Below are 17,420 nucleotides of genomic sequence, written 5' to 3' on the forward strand. Positions count from 1 at the left end.
TGTTGCGCCAAACAAACATAACTTCAGGAAGGGAAATTAGTATAAAAGAGGCATGTTTTTTCGAGAAAATAAACATCCTTACAACAGTTACATTTAGTCAAAGTTTTGATGAAAAAATAAAGATAATTTTCTCCCGGATTCGTCAGATTCTAAAGCACGGAATGATGAGATATAGAACATGGTCGCAAGATTTAAAAACCAACTTGCACATTGCTTCGGAATTTTTCAAGAAGATTAGAAAGCAAGCATTTTCAGTTTTAGAAATTTATAGATTTACTTTTAAGATCATTGCTTAGGATCCATTTAATCGTGATGCGGATCCGGATCCAGGTCATTTCCGTATATTTTTGCGGATCCAGATTCAGGAAGCAAAAATCTTGCGGATGCAACGGATCCGGATTCTAAGCACTTGTTCAGATACAATTATCTATCAAATAAATAAATCCAGGGCTTAGTAGGATCAAGATCCGGATCTGTTGGATCCACCACATTGTGGCTTCCTGGGTTTGAATGGGGACAAAATATTTAATAAAAACTGTAAAACAAACTTTTTGCTCCCTAACCACAAATCTGAACTGTTAAAAAAAGAGAAAATATAAAAATTGTATCGTAAAAATAAGCAAAAATAGAAAAAAAACTCAATGAAGACATGTTTATTTTTCAAAAAGCAGATGAGGATCCGGATCCGCACCCGCATCAAAATAAAATGGACCCTGAGCTGAAAACTTTAGAATGGGATATCCCTAATCCCGATCGGTTGATTAATCTGGAGATTAACAGAGGAGAACAAGCATTTTAATCTCGAGATTAAGAAAAAGAGTGGATCAAGCCTTAATCCCGATATCCACCATTCAAAAGTTCCCAGCTCTGAGCACTGAATTAGTCTAAATCCCTTAATCATGATCCGAACAATGTTTTTTTAATTGTTTGTTTCCTAGCATTCTCGCCAATATATCTCTAGCGTCTTGTCCAAAGGGCTCTGGCAGAAGCTGAAACAATTCAAAGTTAATTAGACGAAGACAATAATTTACAAAAATTATTACATTTAATGTTTAAAGGGTGTTAAAAGGAAACATAAAAAAATTCGCCGAACCCCGACAATTATTGATTATACCATTGTATTCGTCACAAATTTCTGTTGAGAAAAATGTTCCTAAACTAAAACAATTGTTACGTTTTCCGTCCAGTTTTTAAATAATTTCAAAAAATCAAATCTTGAGAGCAAGCCTCCAGAATGATCTCTCTTCATACTTTTTTAAAGCGCGAAATTTTGGTCTTATGTCGCTATCACAAAGCTGTAAAACGTTTTATAGGTATCTAATGAATCCTGATATTTTCTTTAGGATAAAGCAATCTCAGTTCAACTACCATTAACTACCAAATATAAGAATTCAGTTTATAAAGTAAAATTATACTTTCGTCAGAATATTACAAAATATTTATTAGAGTAAATGAATCTATACTTCTTAAAAGTATTATTGAGTGCCGACCGCTAAATGACCTCTGCCTGACCCCAGCCCGGCCTGCACTCTGCTACGCATTTTTGTCAATGGCCGATGCAATTTTTGATCTAAAGATTGTTATTTGCAATTTTCACCGATAAACTTGTTAGAGTAAAATTGTCAACTATTTTTTTTTGGATAAATTTCCGAAAGAAGAAACAGATTTTTAACAAGAACTCTTCCAAATACGTTTTTTCAGTTTGGAATTTTGATTAATAGTCACTATTTAAACAATGTTAAGTTTTAATAATATTTATGATTAAAATGTGTTAAAACCTAATCCTATTTTTCTTAAAAAGTAGGCATTCATTTTTGTTTAGTCTAGAAATAAAATGGGAATTTTAAAACAATTTAACCTATAAAAGGGTAGTATAAATTTCTGGTTGAAATACCATTAAACCAATTCTTGTAATTAATCAATTCAAAGTTAACCATTCAGAATTTTTTAGAAAACATTGAATATACGCGATTTTAAAATGACTTTTTCCCATTAGTTGAAAAGATGGCGCATTTCTACGGCAGAAAAATATTTTGGAATTATCAGAAAAACGACAAAATCTTTCACGTTCTTGATCGGATAAAGGTTTCAAGGGTACCGTTGTAAATCTGACATTGCCATCTTTTCTTGGAGGGTCCCTTGATATGACGCTTGTGAATCCCTTATAAGGGGGGGGGGGGCTAATTCGAAAAACTAACCTTGTATGGATCCTTCCCCTGCCAGTTGGGGAAAGCAGATTTATATTCCGGGAGTTTATGACAGCCAGGCCAGGACTCTTCTGTCGGAGTATTCAACGCTCTGGGACCGAATTTAATAAATTTCAAAGAGGTTGCTGAACTTCTTACAGCCGGTTCAATTACTTCTCAAGTACTCACTGGTTCAAATCCTAATTCACCCATTTAAAGTTTACAAATTTGAAGGACCCTAATTTTAAGTGGTTGATGGAGAGAATTTTTTTCCGACAATTTAAACCAATGCGGGAGCGCTGCAAATATTGGGTTCATTAATCAATTTGCGACTCTTTTTCACAATTTAAAAACCTCAAGTTGAACCAGTCATAAAAGATACGTGGTTGAACCGTCTCTATAGAGTTCAACAACTTGTTGCAATTAATTATATCCCTGAATATTCTAAACAACTGATCTATCTCCGAGTCTCCGGGGAACAGAGGTAGTTTCGTTAACATCTCCCAGAATATACAACCTAGAACACCATATATTTAAATCCGGATCCGTTAAATCCGCAACATTTTGGCTTCCTGTATCCGGATCCGCAAAAATATGAGGATCCACCCTTATCCCTGAACTGTTCATCATGTTATTGCATAAAAAAAAAAGGAAAAACAGTAAGAATAAATTTGAAAATTCTTTTGTTAAAAACAGCGTTTCGGATCCGGATCCGTATCATTTGGTCGGATCCTAATCAGGAAACGTTGATATGGATCCGGGTAGCGCCAAAAATTAACCAAAACCATGGAATAAATAAATCAAAATGGTTCGTAAATGTTTTATTTACATGACGAAAATTTTTCAAAATTATCTTTAATAATTTAATGTTTACATTTATATAATAGTAATGACGACATTTTTAACTTTAGGATTACTATAGTTTATAAATTATAACCTTGCATAACATTTAATAGGGAAAATCCGATTCACAGAATCAAAAGTTACCTCGGATCCGGATCCGGATCCGTATCAGAATCAGGATCCGGATCCATCATCACGGATGCGGATCCGCGGATCCGGATCCGCATCAAAATGATACGGTTCCGAAACACTGGTTAAAAAAATCAGTAAATCTTAAAAGCTCATTACCTGCATCTAGATCCCCAGCAAAATTAAATGGATCCTAAGCACTGGACAAAATATTTAAACTAAATCGATCCCCCCTCCCCTTTCTCTTCTTGAAAACATCATTTGAGATCCACAGTGTGTCAAATGTTTGCGCAAAATAAAAAAAAATTTCGCGTTTTTTTTTGCTAAACTGGATAATCTTTTTTTATTGAAAACAAACTAATTTTAGTGATGAAACTTGCTATTTAATGACTAATTTCTTATTTTTATTTTCTCACAGGTTTGAAAAACATTCTTCAGATTATTGTCAAATATTTGGAGGAATAAAGATGAATCTTGTACATTAAACTTTAGCTCAAAAATATCCTTCACTTCAACTTTATTTCATAGAAAAACTTTCGCCTGAAGACTTACATGGGTATCTCATGTACTACCACAACAATACCCTTTAAATCTTAAGCTGAGCAAAATTACAAACTATAAACAGTTATTTCTTCATACATTTGCAGCAGAAAACGAAGGAAGGTGACAATCTATTTTGTTTTTAAGAATAAAAACCGATGCTATCCTCATCATTGAAGCTCAGATAAATATATAAAAGGTATCGTTGTAAATCGGACATTCACATTATTTTACCTAGACTCCAGATATCAGCAGGACAACTGTAGTGAGCAGAGTTCATTAGAATCTCAGGAGGTCTGTACCATAGAGTTATAACCTAGATCATATCAGATAGATAGATATTTATCCAGGAGCAGGGGGTCTGTACCATAGTTATAACCTAGATTATATTAGATAGATAGATATTTATCTCAGGGGGTCTGTACCATTGAGTTATAACCTAGATCATATCAGATAGATAAGATATTTATCCAGGAGCAGGGGGCCTGTACCATAGAGTTATAACCTAGATTATATTAGATAGATAGATATTTATCTCAGGGGGTCTGTACCATAGGGTTATAACCTAGATTATATTAAATAGATAGATATTTATCTCAGGGGGCCTGTACCATAGGGTTATAACCTAGATTATATTAGATAGATAGATATTTATCTCAGAGGGTCTGTACCATAGAGTTATAACCTAGATCATATCAGATAGATAGATATTTATCCAGGAGCAGGGGGTCTGTACCATAGAGTTATAGCTTAGATTATATTAGATAGATAGATATTTATCTCAGGGGGTCTGTACCATAGGGTTATAACCTAGATTATATTAGATAGATACAATTTTTTCATTAGGGCACATAATTTTACATATTTATACTTTTAAAGGGACTGTTAAGTGTAATTACCATCAAGTGACACTCCATGCAAAGACGACAATGCCCGATTCACAACTGTACCCTTATAAGCTTTGACTGATCAAGTTTGAATTAGATATCCATGTTAATAATATAATATTTTCAATTGTGGTTTCTCTAAAATAGTGACTTGCGCATTTCTACTGCAGGAAAACATAAGGGAATTATCAGAATTAAACAATTTTAAACTTAGAAATGGAATGATATCTTCTAAATTCTTGATCATATAAAGGTTATACGAGTATCGGGCATTACAATATTTGCATGAAGGGTTGCTTGAAATTACGCTTAGTCTCTTTCAACAAACCTTAAATGTTGGGATTTCGATGGCAAACACAAATTTTATTGTATGACTTAATTTTTTCGTCTAATGGAAGTGGGAAAGTATTGGGACCTGTTTGGGGGGGGGGGGGGTTTGTAGCTATTTAACCTTACCAATTACCCAATTACCTCAATTTCCCATATGGGTCATTCCATGTCAAGTCAACCACCTATGGACGGCATGTCACAGATTTTGCTGAAATTTTGCATACAATTTGGGATATGAAAAAAAATTCCGGAACCCGAAGATGAGCATTCTGAGACCTCCGAGGCCGGAGATATGGCTCCGGAAAGTTTCCAATAATTCGAGATTTTGAGGACGGCCTCTATATTTCAAATTATTTACAGGTCATAATTGCATTTCTTTATTTTCAGCCTCCGTTTGAGGATGTGTACCAATTCCGATTGTGTTGATTTTTTTAATATATTTTTATACTGCCATAAGGAAGGGGTTAGAAAAGTTTTTTTTATATGTATTTGTTCCTGTTAAGGAGGAGACCTGATAATGTAATGCTAATTTAGATTTCTTAATGTAACTAATAGGTAGTATTTCTGCTTAATTATTGTTATCTCTCCCAAACATTGATAAATATTTAATATTTGATACTTTTATGTGAGTAAGTGATCTAAATAATAATAAGAGACCATCAATAGTATTTATTTCAATAGTATTTCAGTGTATGTCATTTTTTACACCTCCGATATTAGTCTTAGGTGGGGGTCAAATTATAAATCATACCCTCACTGCACAAAAAGACTCAGTCACACAGTGTGTTTGCATCTGAACAGATCAAAGATTTTTATAAATGACTGTACTGTTTATTTGCTCCATGAGGCTATATATCATAATACAATTTACAGTGAAGAAATTAGATAGAAATTAGATAAAACTCTTTGACTCTTTGCACAGTATCTTCTTCTAGAGTCTTTCCTCTCTTAGGATTGGGATCTGAAAGTATTCCCTTCTCTCTTGCAGTTTTTTTTAGCAATTTTTGTCATGTGCCTGGAGGTGTCAAAGACTCTTGCTATTTTTCTCTCAGACTAAGTTTGTGCTACAACTGTGAGGACCTGGATTTTTTCACTTCTCAAGGAAGTGCTGGCAAACTTGTCTTTGAGTTTCTCAATGATCTCTTGATAGTCTTCAACCTATGAAGCTTGATCCCAAAAAGATTATATTGTCGAACTGTTATGTTTTCTTATACATATATTTGGATAGATTTTTACTTGAATTTCTGCTCCTTCAGTAGTCAAGCTTTTTTGAAGTACAGTTTGATTTTTGGATAGCTTCCTGCTAGCATAAGTTGGGGTTATCTTTCTGAGTCTTTTCAGAGGAAATTCTCTAACAGCTTTTAAACAGCTATTCAAATGCTGCACAACCTCTACTTCATCTGTACTACTCTCATCATCTATAAAAGGTTAATCATCTTGTTTGCTTGATGATGAAGTATTAGATCCAAAGCTAATATCCATTTCATCCTCTGGAGATGTGCTGTTGAGTCTTTTCAGGCAATTGATACACACCTTACAACTATCATAAAATATTTTAATAAATATTTAATCTCATTTTATTAACTCAATGAATCTTCTAATTACTTAGAAAAAGTTATGTTTGAAATATTTTAAGTACCCTGATAGATCTATCTATCAGCAGTTGCTTCTGTGACACTTTGCAAGGATTTTGATACATTTTTCTTGTGCAATTTGAATGGATCAATGCAATATCTTGATTTTTTATCACTAGCCCTATTATCAGCCGTAACTTCAAATTTAAAATATAGTATGATTTGACACTAATTTCTTCACTGTAAATTGTTTAATGATAGCCTCTTGGAGCAAATAAACAGTACTCATTTATAAAAATCTTTGATCTGTTCAGATGCACACTGTGTGACTGAGTCTTTTTAAGCAGTGGGGGTATGATTATTAATTTGACCCCAACCTAAGACTAATATCTGAGGTGTAAAAATAGACCTACACTGAAATATTTAAAAATTAGTAACACACACATGCATTTTTAGTGTACAATAGTTGAAATAAATACTATTGATGGTCTCTTATTATTATTTAGATCACTTACTCACATAAAAGTATCAAATATTAAATATTTATCAATGTTTGGGAGAGATAACAATAATTAAGCAGAAATACTACCTATTAGTTACATTAAGAAATCTAAATTAGCATCACATTATCAGGTCTCCTCCTTAACAGGAACAAATACATATAAAAAAAAACTTTCTAACCCCTACCTTATGGCAGTATAAAAATATATAAAAAAAAATCAACACAATCGGAATTGGTACACATCCTCAAACGGAGGCTGAAAATAAAGAAATGCAATTATGACCTGTAAATAATATTTTAATGATATTTTTTCTATTAACGCCAAATAACGGGCTTGTAATTATCTATTCAAAACTGAAAAAGTTTTGGAGCTATCTTCTAAGACAAAAAAGTTAGAGCCATTTGAAATATAGAGGCCGTCCTCGAAATCTCGAATTATCGGAAACTTTCCGGAGCCATATCTCCGGCCTCGGAGGTCTCAGAACGCTCATCTTCGGGTTCTGGGATTTTTTTTCATATCCCTAATTGTATGCAAAATTTCAGCAAAATCTGTGACATGCCGTCCATCAGGTGGCTGACTTGACATGGAATGACCCATATGGGAAATTTATTTATTCTTGCCAACTACCTCATGAGTGAAAGGTCCTCAGGGAAACTTTAAATAATCTGGCCAATTACCTCATGAGTAGAGGTTCTAAGGAGAAATTTAAATAATCTGGCCAATTACCTCATGAGTGAAGGTCCTCAGGGAAACTTTAAATAATCTGGCCAATTACCTCATGAGTAGAGGTTCTAAGGAGAAATTTAAATAATCTGGCCAAAAACCTCATGAGTAGAGGTTCTAAGCAGAACTTTAAATAATCTGGCCAAATACCTCATGAGTAGAGGTTCTAAGGAGAACTTTAAATAATCTGGCCAACTACCTCATGAATGAAGGTTCTAAGGGGAACTTAAAATAATCTGACCAATTACCACATGAGTGAAACGTCCTGAGGGGAAATTTAAATAATCTGACCAACTACCTCATGAGTGAAGGTTCTAAGGGGAACTTTAAATAATCTGGCCAATTACCTCATGAAAGGTTCTGAGGGGAACTTTAAATAATCTGGCCAATTACCTCATGAGTAAAGGTTCTGAGGGGAACTTTAAATAATCTGGCCAATAACCTCATGAATGAAGGTTCTATGAGGAACATTAAATAATCTGGCCAATTACCTCATGAGTGAAGGTTCTAAGGGGAACTTGAAATAATCTGGCCAATTACCTCATGAGTGAAGGTTCTTAGGGGAACTTTAAATAATCTGGCTAGACCAAAATCCGCCAGCTTAATCCTCCCCTCGTAGTCGATAAGCAGATTCTGGGGCTTCATGTCTCTAAATATACAAATAATTATAAAAAAACTCAGGGGTAGATATTATTTTAAAATAAAGGTTTATTTTGGCGGAGTTGGGGAAGTTTAACATTTTAGCGGGAATTTTTTTTTTATTTTTGTTTATTTTTTTATATAAAATTAAACATTTTTTTACCATAAGAATACTTTTCATGTCAAATTTCAAACACTATTATATTATTTGTGGCCAATTTTTTTCATTCTGATATTATGCGGCAGATTTTCTAAGCTTAGAAGGACTGTAAGCGTAAATTCAAGAGAACCTCCATGCAACGATGACAATGCCCGATTCATTACTTTTTCAAATCAAGAACTTTTATAATTTTCAAAACTGATTATTTTCCTTTGTGGGTTCTCTACCAAAGTGACTTGCGCATTTCTGCTGCAGGAATTATTAAACTGAAACATTAGGACACCAAGAAAACATCTTCCACATTATTGATCAGATAAAAGTTACAATAGCACCATTTTAAATCGAGTGTTGCCATCTTTGCAAGAATGGTCAATTTAAATTAGGCTTACAGTCCCTTTAAATCGCCTTTTAGGCCTATTTAGTGGACTAAGACTCAAGTTATCATTAATGCCAAATGTAATGCCCTCTTGTATTAATTGTAGCAAATATTCTAAATATTGAGGGACGGATTTTGTATATCTAAATTTATAGGACCGATTTTAGTATTTCCTTTAATCCGGTTTTATAAAGCGGCATTGTCAGATTCACAACAATGTTCATTGAAATTCTGTTGATCAAAACCAAACACAATTTCCCCATTTGTAAACTAAAAATGAACATTTTATATGATTTCTAGATATAATTGAATTGCGGATATATACCGGAGACAATGTAAGAAATAATTAAAATACAAAAACGTCGATATCTTCCTTATTGTGCAACTTAGATTGAGGTTTAAAGGATACCGTTGTAAATAGAACATGCCGCCATTTTAAACAAAGGGTCCCTTGAAATTACGCCTACAGTCCCTTTTAGTACCTGTGCAGTACACCTCTAGAATGGCAGTACGAAAGTCCTTCGCAGATCTGTTTCAAGTAGGATCGAACCAGTTTCTCTAAAATAAAAAATATTAGAATCTTATTAAATTGGTTTGAATAATAACAGCTCATAACTATTTCCTTTTTATAAATTTTAATTTAAAGTGATTATTTTTCATTTTAAGTCCTCAATTCTTTTTCTCAGATGCAGTGAGGGCCCTTAAGCGGAATGAAAAAATAAATCGGCGAGTACGAAAACGTGCATAAATATATCATTTACACTTAACAAAATTTAATTTAATGAAACTTTAAACACCCGAGGGATTAAAGGATAAACCCGCTTTTTATAAAGAAATGTTTATTTGCGAAATTATATTTTTATGGTAATTTTTTTTTCAAAAGTACAAAAACTAATAAGATCTAGTTTAAAAAAGGTTTATTCATTTGTCCAAAATCTAAAATGCGAGGAGGTGGGAGGGGGTTTACGGGAGGAGGAGGGGGATTACCGGAGGAGGGGGGGGGGAGTACCTGGTAAACCTCCTGTAGCACTAGGATTCTTAATCTTCCTACTCGCAACATAATCATCTAGGTGTCGTTTCAGATCCTGATCAATCAATCAATCAATCGATCAATCACCATTCAGAGCTTTAGGGATTTCCCCATACATCAACAGTCAACACTTGTTTAAACCAGGAAAGAATATTTTTCTGAATTTTCAAATCCAAGAAGAAATTATCAACAACAATACATTGCAAAAATACAATACAAAAATTTAGCGTAATTTGCATAACATTTTGACGAAAAAAACAAAAATTACATGATGTTTGATCTTATAATAGTAAACTTCTTAGCTGATTAAAAGAAAAATTTCCTCTAATAATTTTCTTTTTTCGTATAATTTAATGCTGAAACCTGATGAAACAGTCAGTGAAAGTTTTTGATAATCCCTCATTTGTTAACACACTTGAGATATGAGAACAGACAGATTTTGATTTATATTTTTTTTTGCAGATCAGGATCCAGGATAGCAGTATTGCAGATCCAACGGATCCGGATCCTAAGCACACTTTCTCTTAATTTAAAAGGTTGTGGTACAAATTCAGCAAGTTTTGTGTTAAAATAAAAACTATAACTGAAAGGGAGTGTTCGCGAAAAAGGGGTATAGGCTTACGTCGAAAAAAATTCGATTGTGATAGCTATTAATCTTACTTCTATCCGACTATAATGAGAAATCTGTTAAAAACGACTCATACCGAAGAACGTAGCGTCCATTCGATTACAGAAAGTTGCAATATTTGACTAGGCCTTTTTTTTTAAATCACGGGTTTCAAAATTCCATTATGTGCAGACTTGAGACTGAATATCAAGAATTTGAGCCGCGGCTTAAATATAGTTGGTTCCACTTAAAATTGTATTTAATGTTTCAAGATTTAAGCCGGCGCTCGATTTAAACCGGTATTCATTAAATTCGGATTCAGTAAGTATTAATTTTATTCCTCTTCGATATCCCGTGGTGGTCTTACCCTGCAGGGATGACATGAATTGATGGATTTATCCTTGCACTAAAAAACAGACAACTCAACCCTTAAAAATATGAGAAATTTAAATAATCTGGCCAATTACCTCATGAGTGAAGGTCCTCAGTGTGAATTCCCCCCCCCCCCACCCCCGGAAAAACTATAGAGGAACACCCTCCTCGTCCCTTTTATTAACATTTTTAAGTGGATAAAAAAATGTTACCTGCGGCACCACTTAATTTATCAATTCTTGTCGATTTATTATAAACTTTTTACAAGGAAAATTTTAAAGGGGTTCCCCATTTTCCCTGACCGTGCTAGGGCTTTGACATAAAAATTATTGAAAATCTTCGGGGGGGGCGGGTGTTTCTCGAGTAATTATGTTCTGGAATAATTATGTTCTGGAATAATTATGTTCTGGAATAATTATGTTCTGGAATAATTATGTTCTGGAATAATAATGTTCTGGAATAATAATATTCTCGAATAATAATGTTCTTGAATAATAATGTTCTCGAGTAATGTTTACTCAATTAGCAAATTCCCCCCCCCCCCCCCCCCCCCCGATGGCAGATTTCCCAGTTTTTGGACTAATGAAGAGCCGAAAAATAAAATATCAGTAAATGCATGTATTTACGTTTTTATTTTATTTAATAGCGAAAGAGTAGTCGAGTGCAAAACAGCCGGCAGAAAATTCACAATTTGGTTAACCCTCGATGATAAAAAAGAAATCAGATGAATAAAACATTTGAATTAGCGCCTTGTTTCCAGAAGAGGGGGGAAGGGGAAGTTTAAAGTAAATTTGAAAAAAAACCTTTGAAAACATCAAGCTAAAAAGTTTTGTTATAAAACAAATATATATAAATATATATATCATAACAAGACGACAGTCATATATATGTTTAGTATAGCCGGCCAAACGGCTGAACCGAATGGGCTGCATTTTTTGTGTACACTCATGGGTGGCCGGGGGGTGTAATAGGCCAAAAAAAGCGAGAAAAATATTTTCATTTTCTTTTTCAAATATTTTTTTCCATGAGCAACGCTGGGCTCTTCAGCTAATAATCTACATGATAAAACAAGACATTGATAAATATGTTGCGTATAGCCGGCCAAACGGCTGGACCGACTGGGCGGAATTTTTTGTGGACGGTCATTGGTGGCCGGGATGTGCTTAAGGCAAAAAAATCGAAATGTTTCTATAAATTTTTTTTCCACGGGCAACGCCGGGCCCTTCAGCTAGTAATACAATTAAAATAAAGAGAAAAAATAAGACCAAAGAAAAAGTATTTAGTATTTACCTTATCAAGAAATTCGAAAACAAGATACATGGCTTTATCTGCGTGAACAACATCAAGCAGCTGAACTATTGCACAATGATCTAATTCCTGAACAGAAAAGTATATAGTTTAACATGAACATCAAGCAGCTGGACTATGGCACAATGATTTAATTCCTGAACAGTAAAGTATATAGTTTAACATGAACATCAAGCAGCTGGACTATGGCACAATGATTTAAAGTATATAGTTTAACATGAACATCAAGCAGCTGGACTATGGCACAATGATTTAATTCCTGAACAGCAAAGTATATAGTTTAACATGAACATCAAGCAGCTGAACTATTGCACAATGATTTAATTCCTGAACAGTAAAGTATATAGTTTAACATGAACATCAAGCAGTTGAACTATGGCACAATGATCTGATCTAACTCCTTAAAAGCAAATTATATAGTTATACATGAACATCAAGTACTTTAACTATTGCACAATGATTTAATTCCTGAACAGTCAAATATATAGTTTAACATGAACCTCGTCCTCAGGGAACAGTTTATATATCTTTAAATATAACGAACTCGTTTTTTTTGGACAGTGTAAATTTTGGGGTAAAATATTCTTAAATCATCTTTTATAATACTAGCTTGGAAAGTTGGAAACCCAGAGTTGCATACATAGGTTACTCTTAGTTACTCCCCGTCGTTTACCCGCACTTATACGATTATTACCGGTAAACTATCTTTTCGCTATAAAAGTCGACCCACTTAACTAAGAATTTCAAAACCAAACTAAGAACATTCCCGTGGATCTCTCGAGGTCTCTAATCAAAATTTGAGGCAAATCGGTTCAGAGGTTCCTGAGTTCTGATCGGACAAACATACTAACAGACAATACAACTTTATATATAGATATATGTTAATAATTTCAAATGATCTACAATGTATCAAGGTAAGTCGGGAATGTAATTTTCAATTTGGCACCTGAGTTCAGAGGATTTTAATTTTAAGAATTACATACCCCCCCCCCCGCAGTGAGATGGAAAACAAGTTTTTTTTAAGAATTGGGAGAAAAAATATAAACTCGAAAATCAAGTTTTTTTGTCCTATGTGATACTTTCCCCCAAATCAGTGCTTCTGCTTACTGCTAAGGTTCCATTCAACTTTGATTATTTGACATTTTTCTTATTTCTTTTTGCTCAAACTTAATGAACCATTGAAAATCTTTACAATTTACAGTTTACAATTTTATTTATGTTTTTAGAGATAAATTTGTTGTTTTGGTTGGTAGCTCTTTGCTTCCAAAGCATTCACCCCAATATTTTTTATTTATTTATTCCGAATTTGGCGAAAAAAAAACCCTAAAAAGCATTGTTAGCGATGCGCGTTAGCGTTCCCGACGTTGGGGGGGGGGGGGATTTTTTTCAATAGTATACACCCCTGCAATCGTAGCCTGTATATTTGTAGCCTGAAAAATACCTTGAGTAAACTAATTTCTCGCATAGCTGTTGATGGAACTCCTTCACTCTCTGTATCTAGGCGAATCTTCTTCATCGCAACCAGCTCATTCGTCATCTTGTCCAGAGCCTACGTTATGTCTTGTCTTAGTTGCATTGGATTAATTTAGTTTTCATTCATTTATTTGTGTTTTTTGTCGTGAGTTTTTGTTTTATTTTGACTTTCTATTCCCCTCAATTTTTCCCCAAGTGCATATCATAGGATTCCCATTTTTCCTGGTTTTTATTTATTAAAACCACGGATTTATTGGTATTGAGTAGAAAAAATTGCTTTAGGTTTCAGAAAATTCGTCACGTTTTATACTTTGAATTTGATCTTTATTTTGTTTAAAGAGATTTTTTAATCGCTTCAACCGCGCTGATGTTTCAGTTTATGATTTTTATACATTAGTGCAGTGCTTATGTTAATGATCAAAATCTTGAAATTTTCGATTTAAATATTAATTAAAAATGTACACTTTAACCAAAACATAGAATTAAATAATAATAGATATATCTTATCTAATGCCTTCAATATAATCTTTATAAATCACAAATATATTAAATTAGTTAGAAGTGTTAAAAATAATGAAGCACCAAAAACCGATAGAACTAGAAATTCTCCCTGTTAGGAAGAGATTTCTCTGATAATTAAAAAAGTCTGTAATAAACAACCTATAATCAACAGTGTCTAAATTCCAGAAAATTATTATTGATGATAAAGGTGAAAGCAAAGTTATACACCAAAATGCAAGCTTTACCATACTACTAAATACTTTTTAGTACCCAAAAATGCATTTAATTTCGCCTAAGCCTAAAATCAAATATTTTAAAGAATTCAGTGAATACAACTACAGAAAAATTTCATTCTTAAAAGGGGGGGGGGGCGAACTTATAAAGAAAATATTCGACACTGACTATAAATTGCAAGTTAGAAAGACCCAAATTAGGAAGACAAAAGAAAAAACGCTTGGTGACCCCCCCCCCCCACAACGGTGGTTCCCCGCAAGTTGGAAACCGGCCACCGTGAAAATGAACATGAGTTAACATAACATAACAATAGTGTAAAAACGTTTTTAAATCAGTGAAACATTCACATTCACATGAGTCTATCATAGAGAGCGTTTTTGCCCCCCCCCCCCCTTCTTATCAAATTTGAACGTGACCAGTAAATTAAATCAAGTTAACAAATATTTATTTTGTATTATTAAGGGATAGGTTAGGATTAGAAACTTTCTGGGCCAAGCGCTGCGGCTAGAATAGTCTAGGGGGCCTAGTGCTGCAATTAGGAAAAGGCTAGGGGGCCACGAACGGCGGCCACATGTCTGACTTTGCAACCATGTTTAAAATATTCATAAATATGTAAATAATTGATCGGAGGAGAGGGCCCGGGGGAGAGGGGAGAGGTTCTTTAGAAAATTACCCCTTATTATTACCTTGTAAACTATACCATACGTCCCTTGGCCGATTTTCTCGATCTTCTGGAAGAATTCCATCTTCGGGAATTGTCTTCCCGGCCGTAAAGAAATTCTCGTCTGAACGCTTAGAACAGACAATTCGTTATCTGTAATGAGAAAAATAGATGAAAAATTATCCAATTAGTCGAATTTAATCGAAATAATAAGTGTTTAGTTAAATTAGTTAAGCTATGTTTACTTCTGATCTGAAAATTTGGCGGCTTAACTATTTCAGAAAATTAACCGCGGCACTCACGAATTGGTCAGTCGTCTGTGATCAGAACCAGGGGTGCAACTTTTTTCAAAGAAATTATTATTTTCAAAAAAATTACAGAATCTCATTGATTGAAATTGTTTCGGTTATAAAAAAAGCGTATAAAAAGACTTCAGTTAACAAGTAAAAAAAAATGTTATTTTTGCAATAATCTCGATTTTTTCTGAAAAATTGGCATTTCTCAATTGCGCATTTAAAAGTTTCTGACAGTTTTTGTACATTAAATGACTACAAGTGTTCGCTCAATCGTATGCATTTCAGTTTATTAGGAAGACAGCGAATGAAAATATTGATAATTTTCTCTTGTTGCTAAGCTGTAAACAGGGATGTATAGAAAATAGAAAATATTAAAATTTTAATTAAGAATATAGAAAATTAAGAAATATATAAGGTATTTTATTTTTCATGAGAATTTTGTTCAGATTTGTTAGAAAAGAAAATTAGGATTGCATGGCTTATACTACGCTCCTATTTTTCTAGAATAATCTGAGGGTTGAGACATTCAGTTGCGCAGTTACAGCTGATACACAGATATAGTAACATTCCCTTCTCTCTCTCTCTAGTCTAAATTAGCGTTAAGGTAAGATTTTTTGGTTATAAAATTTTCCTATTTAGACAATTATTATTGCAGAGATATACTTAAAATTCTATTTTCCATGGCTAGATCGATGTGTAATTTCGAGAGATGTTTTTGTTAATTTGGACCATTCCTAGAGAACGATTTTTGGACCTCCCCCACCCTTGGTTAACCAGCTTCCCTCCCCCTTGGTAAACCATCTTCCCTCCACTTTTTTAAAAGTGAATATTTGCAAATTATCTTTTTTTCATCTCATAATCTGAGTTCGTTTCCTTCATGACCATTTGACAACCCAAATTTTTATTTGGAATAATTTTTTTTTTTGTTTATTTTCTTGTAGATTTTAACAATTTTTTTTTTTTTATCCATGTTGACGGACCGAAATATATTTTCAATAAATGTGAACTAACATCTACTCTACAGAGGTTTGGTTTATCACTTTAAAACTAAAAAAATCAACTTGCTGTTAATGACCTTCTACTTATTTTAGATGTCTGAAGAACATTTTGATGAGTTTGAACATTTTAACTACGATCAAGACAAGATGATGCACGCTGGTCAGAGCGGTAAGTTTGATTTATCAAGCCGTGCGCAAAAAAATATTTCATTTCATAATTGCCGGAAAATGATATTTCATGATTTTTGCTCGTTTTTGTTACCTTCTCACAAATATAAACGTTTTCTTGACAAATATGAGTGTTTTTTCGACAAAGATAAATCTTTCCTCGACAAATATGAACGTTTTCTTGACAAATGTAAAGATTTCTTGACAAATGTGAACATTTTCTTGACAAATGTGAACATTTTCTTGACAAATGTGAACGTTCTCTTGACAAATGTAAAGATTTCTTTACAAATGTGAACATTTTCTTAACAAATGTGAACATTTTCTTGACAAATGTGAACATTTTCTTGACAAATGTGAACATTTTCTTGACAAATGTGAACGTTCTCTTGACAAATGTAAAGATTTCTTAAATCGACAAATGTGAACATTTTCTTGACAAATGTGAACATTTTCTTGACAAATGTGAACATTTTCTTGACAAAGTTGAACATCTTCTTGACAAATGTGAACATTTTATTGACAAATGTGAACGCTTTCTTGACAAATGTGAACGCTTTCTTGACAAATGTGAACGCTTTCTTGACAAATGTAAAGTTTTCTTGTCAATTGTTATTTATTCTAGAAAAATATAAACCTTTTTTTTTTTGACAAATATATACGTTTTTTGTAAACTGTAAACGTTTTCCTGACACAAATTTAAACGTTTTCCTGACAAATGTAAACGATTTTTTGACTAATGTTGACGTCTCCTGGACAAAATAAATAGATTTTTTAATAATTCACATCTACATTACATTTTTCGTTAAAAATCAAATTGTTTCCGTCCTCACCCCCAGCCCGTGAAGTCTGAAGGCAGTACTGATTAAGCTTTTTTAATAA

General features: G+C 33.4%; 1 protein-coding gene and 1 long non-coding RNA gene across 2 annotated transcripts; one reads left to right on the forward strand and one right to left on the reverse strand.

Annotated features, from left to right (window-relative positions):
* Window positions 1–878: 878 nt before the first annotated feature.
* Window positions 879–15,250, reverse strand: LOC111701162 (cyclin-dependent kinase 2). The gene is made up of 10 exons (XM_023472329.1): window positions 15,102–15,250; window positions 13,649–13,756; window positions 12,190–12,276; window positions 9,900–9,975; window positions 9,373–9,448; window positions 8,256–8,364; window positions 3,933–4,014; window positions 2,622–2,703; window positions 2,199–2,298; window positions 879–989 (listed from the first exon to the last, which is right to left on the reverse strand). The coding sequence occupies exons 1-10, from the start codon at window positions 15,159–15,161 to the stop codon at window positions 894–896; spliced, it is 876 nt and encodes a 291-aa protein (XP_023328097.1). The 5' UTR covers window positions 15,162–15,250; the 3' UTR covers window positions 879–893.
* A 538-nt stretch (window positions 15,251–15,788) lies between these two features.
* LOC111701164 (uncharacterized) lies at window positions 15,789–16,544 on the forward strand. Its single transcript, XR_002765156.1, has 2 exons — window positions 15,789–15,976; window positions 16,464–16,544. It is a non-coding gene; the product is annotated as an uncharacterized LOC111701164 (long non-coding RNA).
* The last annotated feature ends 876 nt before the right edge of the window (window positions 16,545–17,420 follow it).

This window comes from Eurytemora carolleeae, unplaced genomic scaffold (assembly GCF_000591075.1).
Source record: "Eurytemora carolleeae unplaced genomic scaffold, Eaff_2.0 scaffold357, whole genome shotgun sequence".
NCBI lineage: Eukaryota > Metazoa > Arthropoda > Copepoda > Calanoida > Temoridae > Eurytemora > Eurytemora carolleeae.

Coding starts and splice junctions, on each gene's coding strand:
- LOC111701162 (XM_023472329.1), bottom strand. CDS start 15,161: ATGGAATTCTTCCAGAAGATCGAGAAAATCGGCCAAGGGACGTATGGT. Junction 12,277..13,648: donor GAGAAATTAGTTTACTCAAG/GTATTTTTCAGG, acceptor TTTTCTGTTCAG/GAATTAGATCATTGTGCAAT. Junction 8,365..9,372: donor TCTAGAGGTGTACTGCACAG/GTACTAAAAGGG, acceptor TTGTATATTTAG/AGACATGAAGCCCCAGAATC.